This window comes from Bactrocera dorsalis, chromosome 4 (genome assembly GCF_023373825.1).
Source record: "Bactrocera dorsalis isolate Fly_Bdor chromosome 4, ASM2337382v1, whole genome shotgun sequence".
Classification (NCBI taxonomy): domain Eukaryota; kingdom Metazoa; phylum Arthropoda; class Insecta; order Diptera; family Tephritidae; genus Bactrocera; species Bactrocera dorsalis.
In genome coordinates this window covers 57,958,043-57,968,973 of record NC_064306.1, presented here as the reverse complement: position 1 = coordinate 57,968,973, position 10,931 = coordinate 57,958,043, and the positions used below count along the sequence as shown (strand labels likewise).

Here is a 10,931-nt window from a genome sequence, read left to right as displayed (position 1 = left end):
TACTAAGTGAGTGGTACTTGGTGTACCCGAAAGTGGTTACTTTGGGTCAATTTAGCTAGTAAAACAGTAAAAATTTGAAAAATACAATATTATATGGTAAAAAACTTAAAAAAAAAAATAAATAAATTTTTTACATATTCTATATTATATATTTTTATAAAAATCGAAAAATATTAAATTTTGAAAAAAAAATTTGGAGAACTTTTTTAACTTTTTATATTATATATTATACGTATTTCTACAGTTTATACCTTTAAAATACTACACTTAAAGTTAAATTGAGTATTTTAAATATTTTTTAGTTACAGTTTTCTAAAATGCTAGAACTCAGTTCAATCAGCTCGACCAGCATGTCTTTAAAAGCGTCTTTTTTTCGAAACTAACTTTTCAAATTTGCTTTGGTGCTTACTCGGCGACGAATAACTCGATTACTCTCAAATTTATTCTGCAAAAAACAGAACATAATTTCAGTTTTTAGAACTGATTAAAAGTCGAATTTTGGCAGGCCAGAAATACCGAAAATTTTTAACATTTTTCAACCGTGGGTCTTTGTACGGACCAGTCCAATATTTCCCATTCATAAATCCAGAACCACTAAATCGGTAGATAAGCTTTATTTTAGTATTTTTGGATTTTTACCTCAAGCTTACTTTTGGTATTTTATTTTCAATTTTGTTCTTAAGGGGTTACATAGGTTTCCTCGGATAAAAAACCGAATTTTGTCAAAAATTGTTTTTCTCATACAAAAAATTAAATATTTTATTAATTTTTTTTTTTAACAATGAAATTCATGAAATTTTTGGAAAAAAATATTTTAAACTCGGCCATTGCGATGCCATTTCTGGTGACCCCTCGGAAAAAAGAGGCGCCCGCGTTGGCAGGATAACTCCTTGCAGGATCATCTTAAGTGAAAAATACGTGTTTTAGTTAAAACCGTATAATAGAACTTAGACGAAGAAAAAAAAAACTGAAAATTGGATTTTTGGCATTTTTAGAAAGAAATTAAAATTTCAGTTGAAATCTCTCTTCCAAATACTTGAAAAAAAATATCTCGTTTCGAAGATTTTGTAGATCAGAAAATGTTCCACAAAATTGTGAGTTTTCCAATAAAAAATATTTTTCATTAAGTTACAAAATTCATAGGAAAAAATGCCTTAAAGTTAGTAAGGTTTACAAAAAAATCGAGACAAGTGTAAAAAAAATGGCGCATCCTAATGACACTGATCCTGACTCTCCTGGTGGTCTAAAAAAAAAATCAAAAGAAATTCTTAATCAGTAAGGATGCTGTTATAGTCCCTACCTCAGGCAACACGAAACCATGGCGACTGCCTGAGAATAAAAATCATTTTTTACGCTTTTTTTGAAATTCCTGAATTTTTTAAAACAAAAGATTAAGGATTACATAAAGGTAAAAGATAAAGGATTATATAAAGAAGGTTCACACAAAATTTCAAGTAAATCGGTTGTATAGAACTTGAGATAATGCCGGTACCGTGTGGAAAAAAGTAGTTTCGAAAAAAACGCGTTTAAAAAAGTGAGTCTACCTACCTACCGGGCTAGGTACTGCGTCACTAAAGTAACTGTAGCTCTTAAAATAATTTTAATTTTTAAAAATCCTTTGGAGGATATGTTCTTAAGGGTCTAAACTTTAAATATATGAAAAAAATCGAAATTTTCAAAATTCTAGAGTAGAATACCCCCTTAAGAACTCAAGCAAGCAAATATATTCGATTGTTTTCTGGCTTACCCTAATAAATATACCTTCAAATTAAAAAAAAAGACTGATAGAAGTTTTTTCTCTCGTGTAATTTCCGAAAACCATCAGCCTTTTGGGCTGTCATACTAAATAATTGTACCCCTTAATATTTCGAATTATCAAACAGATTGTAATTAAATTAAATTTTAAATTATTTTAAAAACTTTTTTGTGTTCCCAAATTTATATATGTATTTTTAGATGCCATATATATACATACATACATATGTAGACCAGTCACACGCTTAAACGAACCAGAAATCCACCAGCCAAGAACCAGCAGAAATCATTGCTAGGCCTAGTATATGTGTATACATATGTAAGGAAATATGTAACTGTGTATGTGTATGCGTGTATGTAATATTATGCATTTGTAAGTTGACTATTTAAAAAACACTTCGCATGTATCCATACATACCGAGGGACATACCTAAGTGTGTACGAATACTTGAACAACAAGAAATGCTGAAATGACAAAGTCGCACTCACACACACACACTCACTTGTCACTTGTGTACCCTAACAATGTTGATTTCTCATTGTTTGCGCATTTTTGTGACTTCGTAATCTCTCAGCAGTCACCGTTGGCATTGGATAACAAAGCAACGCTTCAAGAGTGTGTGCCGCGCAGAGCTGACTTAGGCACTAGAATACAGATGCTTACTAGCGACGGGCAATATTAAGATGATTTTGCGCCGAAAATTAATCGAATATCGACAATTTTATTATATAAAATAGATACCAAGATTTAGGAGAATCAAAATTATTTGGTAGGTGTTAATTTCTGTTACTTTCTGGGCCGAAATACTTTGAAAAAATCTATTGAAAAGTAATTACTAATTTCTTATAAGTAAATTTTTAATTTTCATATTTTTTATAAGTAAATTATCGATTATTTTTTTTTTATTTTTTATACGTAAATTATCGATCAATTTTTTTTTTAATTTTTATAACTTTTTAGAAGTTAATTATCGATTAAAAATCGTAAAGTACAACCTTGATAATATCAGCACCAGCAGCAAGATTTCACCAAGCTTAGGAAGTAAGCAATAGTATTTCCTTGATACCTTTTTGCATAGTAATTTTTTATTCGAAAAAATTTCTGTAAGCAAAAGTAAAAACATGATAATTTTAAGTGTTTAGCAACTGTCTTCAAGAATACACCTAAATTTTTGAAATATTTTCCAGGAAATGAAGAACCCTTCTTCGAAGAATTTATATTCTCAAGGAACATCCGACTAATATTTATATATATTTTTTTTTTAACATGCTAAGAATTTTTGATTTTATATGCATATGTATATATGACTTTGAAGTAAATAAAATTTACACTTCTCCCTATCCTCGATAATCTCTCACACCCTCAATACTTTCAGCTTAAACATTCTTTTCATCCAACTATTACAACAAACTGCTTGCAGAATCATGTCTGAATTTTAAAAATACCTTTCTACGAGGTCATACTGTCAGTCTTAAATCAATCAATTACTTACCTTCAATTGCTAAAATTTATGTTTTCTTGCACTCAATTAATGGCATAATATATATATTTTCATAATAAATACAATTTTTGAGACTCTTTAGCCAACTTTCTCCTGTTATTTTTCTTCTGACACATATTTGCGTACAACCGATAATACTTATGTATCGATAACCCATCAAAATTTATCGTTTAAAAAGTTATCGTTTATCGTTAATAACGCTTAGTGTTCCCACCAATATGCTTCGCTGACATTCATCTTAAATTAACCATTTGCTCAACAAAGATGTGTGTGCCCGATATAAGAGACACTTTGGTAATGATCAACAGAGCATAACGGAATGCGACAATAGATAAAATTACACTAAGATTTTTTATACACAGAAATAAATTATGTTTGTAAAAAGTGCTGGTAGCACATGCTTACTTTAGTGAGCCCCTTGTACTTGTGTACATATTCTTATTAAGAAGAACTGGATGTTTGCCAATTAAAGTCGAAAAGACACGATGTCGTTTAATTTGGTGGACATGGTAATATAATGGCTAGAGAAGTATAATATACATATGTATCTCTTCAAGATATTGAGTCGATCTCTGTTTCAAACTATCTTATGTAGATTGTTTTCTTAATGTGTGACATGGCAAAGGCGATACTCTGTTAAATAAAATAGTCTCCAAACATACATTATATTTTCGGAAGGGTCTTAAAATTTTCCAAAAACTGAATTTATCAGACATCACCAAGGCTTTAAGAGCAATTAGGAAGAGAAAAACCCGTTTCCACGACAATCGGGACTCAGTAACCAGAATGGACCGGAATTTTTATCCGAGAAAGGACTGTCAACTCGGTGCCATGCCTCGAAATTACTTGAGGAATATTCTCTGCCGCTACAACAACAACAAAAAGTTAAGCTCGATAAGGAATTAGTTATGTTTATATATAGAATTCTAAGAATTACCAGTTTGTTCCGCATTTTAGAACTTGGGTTCAGAAATTTAGACAATTCTTAAATAATAGTACAGGCTTTCCGATTGTGCAGAAGTATATAGAAGTTAAGTACCCGTACAAAATTCTTGTGAAAATTGCTAATTCTTCAGTTCGAAAACCTTCTTTCTATTTTTTGCCTAAAGTGTGCTATTCTGACGTCAGCTTAGCGTTGGTCATAATATAAATAACTCTATAGCTATTAAGCACTCCATTTTGTAAGACCCTTTACATATTATTTTCACATTTCTAAGACTGTCCACATTTATTTTAAGTCTCCTTCCCCACTTTACAGATTCTTCAATAACAAAAACTATTTTCTACCAACCAAACTTAGCTGTTCTTTCTTCATTTGCTTAGTCATCTTTTTACAGTGTACTGTAAACTCTAGCACGTCACTAGCAACGCCATATCAGTATGCACTCGGCGTCACATAGCTCGGTCAAGTGGTTTTCCGAAACCATTTAATTTGTTATCCTTTGTTCCACAGCAACGAGATTACACAAATTCAAGTGAAATTGATATGAGAAACACAAACAAAAAATAACGAAAAAAAAATAAAGAACACAGAAATATGAGCATGCCCACAAGCCTCTACAAACGACGTCCAACTTACCTGTGTGACGAGTTTGGCAGTTTTTGTGTCCTTTTCTCTTAACTTCTGACGCTTCAAAGAAGTCTGTAAATAATATGAAAATAAGAAACAAAACACGACATCCAACTACACTCCACACTTTCGCTCTCTTCACAAAAATACCAGAAAATAAAACAAAGAAAGCAAGACTCTCTTACGCGTCGAAAGAGCGACTTGTTTAGTAACGTAGTTAACAGTTTGTTTGTACACACGCTTGAACAGTTTATCTCTGATCCTTAAAGCGAATAGTACAACGTGTGTGGAAACGCGTTAAGTAACGTAACGTCGTCAATAATTTCATTGTCGTTGCTTTCAGAATTCGTAGTGCGTTGTCTTCTTATCATATGCAACATGTATAAACGGCTAGCGACGCCAGTGCCAGCTGCCACACATATTCTCATCATCATCGTTTTGCTGGCGTTCAGCTGTCAGCTGCTCACCACTGCTAATGACGTCACGCGCGACGGCTGCAATGAGTTCGTTTGCGGTTCCATCGTCTCCAAGTGCCTCTTAACGCAGAGCTGTCAGTGTAAATTAAGCAACGCAACTTGTCTGCAAGAATGTCTCAACTGTTTGGGCGATTTGTATACGGAATGCTGCAGCTGCTTGGATATGTGTCCGAAGATCACGGATGCACTTGACGCCGCTGCGCCACGTTCACAATATGGCGAATTCGAAGGCTTACCCGAACTATTCGAGACGCTGACCGAAGATGATGACAACTGGACGGTGATGCGCTTTGCCATGCGCTCCAGTTCGCGGCGTCATTATGGCGCCGGATTCGGTGTTAGTCTGGTGGGTGCCGGGAACGATGGTGATGCCATTGATCGCCAAGCCTCGCTACAGAAGCTGCAATCAACAGCGACATCAGCAGCGGCGGCACAACTCAATTGCACCGTGATCTATCTGAACGAGTGCAAAACGTTTCACAAGTGTGCGCAAGATTGCGAGAATATGGGCGCGAATAGTTATCGTTGGTTCCATGATGGCTGCTGTGAGTGTGTGGGCGCCAATTGTCTCAGTTATGGCATCAACGAGAGTCGCTGCTCGGCGTGTCCGGAAGATGAGGAGAATGCTGCGGCTGCTGAGGACTACGACGACGAATCGACGTGGACCTACGGCGAGGAGGAGAATAATTATAATTAATTTATTGTGCGTTGCGTATATGATGACGAGGAAGTGCTGGAAGAGCGAAAAGAAGTTGACATGTAACGAGAAGTGTTTTTGTTACACGATTTTTATACGATTTAGTGCACTCAGTCAGCCTGCCGCCAGTGATAAGCTATAGTTAGCTACATACATATATATTATTGTATTTGTGTATATTAACGCAGCGTTTCTTCTGTGGTGTTGGCAAGTCAAGTGTTGTGGGGCTAATTGTATGCCGAAGTAAAGTTGTCTTACTTCATTTAGTCTTTAGTGTTTTTAATATTAAATAAATTATGAAAATGTGTACGCGCATGTAAATGTCTGTGTATTAGTGTCATTGTTATTTTTCGCTAAAATTTTTGTACTCATAAAAAATAAAATTAGTTTTAAAATAATAAATGGAAATTAATTACAAAAAAAATTCTACTTTTGTGCAAAACTTATATGCCTAACTGAAAGAATACCCACTTTATAACCATTTCGAAAAAAAATACTTTTAGAAAAAATTCAAAAATTCTAAAGTGTAGAAATTTATAAAAAAAAACACTTTTTGTTCTTTTTTTCGAAAAATTAAAAATAAAAAAAATAATTTTTTACTGAATGAAAAAGTACAAAGAGTAATTACTAAACTCATATTATGACAATCACTTCTTCCAAAAAACATATAATATACAAATTAATATTCAAATTATGAGCGTTAACGTAGAGAAGATCTAACACCCTACTCCCTTTGGTCCGACATCGTCGAAACAGCACGTTTCCTGGGCCTACCATTGGATGACGTCGATGACAACTTAACTAATCCTTACCATCCTAAAGAGTTTAGGAATCCGCTACAACAACGACAGAAGTACGTCTACTCAAAGTGTACTGACATTATGGCATGCCTACGGATATATAACTAGTATGCCCCGCTGTCTGTCCTTCATTTGCTTGACTACCCTTAAAGATGCCCTTTAAACCCACAACATTCCTTCCAGGTGAGTTTTGAAATTGAATATAATATTAATAGCACTAACAACTTACTTTTCTCTAGGTACACTTATTAGATCCATACAGCTCTACATAGCTACACATCAGACTCAAATGCCACCAAACACATAAAAAGTTCTACTGGCAAATCTCTATTAAACTTCACCACGTTAAAATAGAGCTGACCGTACGGCTTGTTGATATTCATAAACATAAGTAAATCAGCAAACGTTATATGAAAGCAATACCCCACACTAATTTGTCAACCAAGACTTACCGATCTAAACGAGGTTAGATCTCCGAAATGCAGTGAAACGCAGACGAGAAAGCTTCAGGCATGTCAGAATACTGCACTGCGGACTACGACCGGATGCCTCTTGATGACTCCTAACGTACACCTACATAGTGCTCCCAGTTAAGTAGCATAATGAACTCCTCTCCAAGCAGTTCATGTTGGGGCGCTTTTGCAAAAATCATGCCTACAGTCACATGCTTACAGCGGAACCGCCTCCTGGGAGCATTAAGAGATCATACCTAAACTATGTTGACGACATCAAATAATACGCCGACCAAACTTTGGACGCAATTATTTTCCGACAAGCACTGACAGCCATTGACAGTGGAGCCATCAACATCTTCAACGACTCCCTCTTAGTGAATAGTGTACTTGGAGTCAAACTAACACCCATTGCAGACGTAGAGCTCGAGTTGCCGCGAGAATCGAGAGTAAGAGTGCAGCTTCGTTCTGGGTATTGTAGCAAGTTAAACTCCTACTTATCCCGAATAGGCCTCGATATACCTAATATACATTTGACCTGCGTACAACGAGTCCACGCATGATACTTGCCACCTCTTTGCATTCCCCATAGAATCCACTAATCTGACATCCCTCTTCCGTTGGCCCGATCCCATCGAAACATCACGTTTCTTGGGCCTACCGTTGGATGACGTTCACGAAAACTTAACTAATCCTTACCATCCTGACGGAGATTAGATACAACTAGCTTTTCCTCCCTAATATTAATTAAATCTTGAAGATCAGGCGTGTTTAGAGCTCCAAACAGCGGAACTTTGCAATAGCTTAATACTGAATTCGGTCTTTAATAAAACTTCGCTTCAAATTCAAATATGCCTGCTGAGAGAAGATACAGAGGTCGAGCCACACATTTCCTAGGATTCCCATTACCCGGTGAGAACATTTTGATAGTAACATCATGGCCAACGCGTACATAAAATCTATGGACTGGCGTTTGATTTTTTTTCACAAGAGCTTATAGGATCAGCCAAAAGAATTAATAAAGATCTTAGAAATTCATCAAAATATTTAACTTATTTTTCGACATTTTTAGAATTCTTTGACGGAACAGATATTAGTCTAAAATAAGGAGTTAAGACTTCAAAGACAAAGCATATAACTCTGTTTGGAAATCAAAGAAAATATTTATACAATATATAGTATATAAAGAGCTAAAGTGTGAGAAACAGCAATGTAGGATGAAACTGAGTTCAATACGTTCATAAAAAGCATGAATTTGGTTATTACCAGAGGTGCTGTCTAGTGTAATGGTTGTAGGAATTAGTATTGAAGTGGATAAAAAAATATAGTAACTTCCATGAACTATTAAAAAATTGTCGAAATTTACCTGCTATTATTAATAACCATGTGGTCAATATTATTTTACAACAGAAATACAATACAGCTCTCTTCATTCACCAATTCTCTGCTCGGCATCTTTGAGCGCTGCCTTCTATTGTAGAAATTGTATAGCGAACATACGCATGGCTCATTAAAGTGGCACTCAAAAACTAGTAGCAGATGAGTTATTATATTATTCTAAGGTTACTTCGAAAACCAGATCTCATGAGAGTCTAGACTATGCCATCGGAATTCAACGTGAAATTATTAATTCTAAGACAGGAATATATATTCGCCAGGGTTTCTGAAACAATGAGGTCCTTTTCAGCCGTCAATGCATATACTGACAAAGCAACACAATCAACAATTTTTTCAACATTAGACAATTATTAATGCTTACAATATGTGTATTAGTACATACTATATTCTTTCATTTGTGATTTTATTGGACACACAGAGTTTCAAGCACCCTCGTTGCTCATTGTTCGAAACAGAAGATAACACTGCCTCGGCAGCCGCTCTAAAACTCAGACAATTATTGAGTTTATGGAAAAAATGCAGATATTTTAAGAAGATTTATAAAACGCTATTTAAGATCATATCAAATGCGTCTATATTCAGCAGAAAATGTGACATAAATATATATGTATGTAAAGTAAGCATGTAGGGTAAATACAAATAAATGCAAGCTCAAGCTCTGTGATCTCATAAAATGTTTGTTTTAATGATTTGGCGCTTATTTTGAATATGAAGCGCATTCTTGTCCGACTCCTCGCGATAAAACTGATTTTTTTTTTCAAAAAGAGTACGATTGTGACCGAATTTAAAGCCAAAAACGCAATGAATACCTTCGAACAACCACCGTATTCACCAGATTTGGCTCCGTGTAATTTTTTCTTGTTCGCCAAACTGAAATTGCCGCGCCGTGGCACCCGTTTTCAGACGATCAAAGGGATAAAGCAAAATTCGCTGAAGGAGCTGAAGGCCATCCCAAAAAGTGTTTATGAAAAGTGTTTCGAGGACTGGAAAAATCGTTGGCATAAGTGCATTACATCTGGTGGGAATTACTTTGAAACAAACAAAATAAATACTGATTAATAATTGGGTATTTTATTTACAATTTCTGCGCTTTTTTTGTTACAATGTATATATAAATACGAATGTCGAGGTTACATTACTAGACTTAGGCACTCCAAAAAATATTATCAACCCCAATGAGCACAGAAATCATATACCAAATAGTCATTGTACATCAGGAGAACCTCGTATGTTATGATACTAATTACGAGTATATGTACAAGTATTATATCTCTGATAAATCCCAAAACTATCTCTCCATATTTCCTGCTAATAAATGAAGGTGTCCTCTTAAAAAGCTGCCGCAAAACCTAAAGAGCAATCCACCTGAAGGCTTTTTGGGTCATCTGAGAAAGCTTTCCTAAACGCTGAAATCTCGTATATATAAAGCCTGTTTACGTAAATTCCAGAGACTTTTCAAGGACCGCCTGCCGCTGTTCTACTTTAAGTGCTTTTCTTCACAGTTGAGCGCACTACTCCTCGTGAACTTTGCTCGTTGTCTAGATAAATTAACCATTCGAGATTTAGCCGTGCTCTTAGATACTTTTAAGCACCTCCAGTGCTATTCAAATATTTATAATATAATATAAATATATAAATTACAGTGGTTTTATAAATGTGTAATGCTAGAAAATTTCCTTTTAAGCCAAAAAAAAATTAATAAGCCATAAACCCGAATTTGATAATTAACAACATTTTTATTTTGACGAAATGTTCTTTATTTACGGTTTTCAGTTATTATTAACTTCATACAATTAATTTGCCAAATACTTTTTGTCCGATAGATAATCATAAAATATATAGGTATGTATGTATGTACATACCAAACATTTCTATAATTCTTTTCCGCCATAATTTATGCATAACAAATACCACTATTATTGTAAAACATTGCTGTGCATTGTATAGCCACAATGTTGCAGCAACATACCATAAATTTATAGCTTCTGCATTTATAGCGTATGCAAGTTGCTTTCATTCAACCACTGGCAGCAAAACTGTTAACTGTTATAAGTCAAGTTGAAAACCAAAATTTAAATTTTATTCGTAAATACATTCGTTCATGGGAAATTTATAGCAAAAGCATAAACTCGAGTAAGTGACATTTGTAAAATTATATACATCATTGTATCTATGAATATTTCAGATAAAATAACTAGTGCTTCCATATAAGCTGTCTTCGATTCGCCAAGCGTTACCTTCCAGCGAATCGAACACTCTAGCTATATCAGATGTTCAAGCA

The 10,931-nt window shown here is 34.5% G+C and overlaps 1 protein-coding gene across 1 annotated transcript; it reads left to right on the top strand.

Annotated features, from left to right (window-relative positions):
- Nucleotides 1–4,757: 4,757 nt before the first annotated feature.
- Nucleotides 4,758–6,426, top strand: LOC125778286 (protein twisted gastrulation). Its single transcript, XM_049455112.1, has one exon. It carries the CDS (start codon nt 5,206–5,208, stop codon nt 5,998–6,000), a length of 795 nt encoding a protein of 264 aa, XP_049311069.1. The 5' UTR covers nt 4,758–5,205; the 3' UTR covers nt 6,001–6,426.
- Nucleotides 6,427–10,931: the final 4,505 nt, after the last annotated feature.

Coding starts and splice junctions, on each gene's coding strand:
- LOC125778286 (XM_049455112.1), top strand. CDS start 5,206: ATGTATAAACGGCTAGCGACGCCAGTGCCAGCTGCCACACATATTCTC.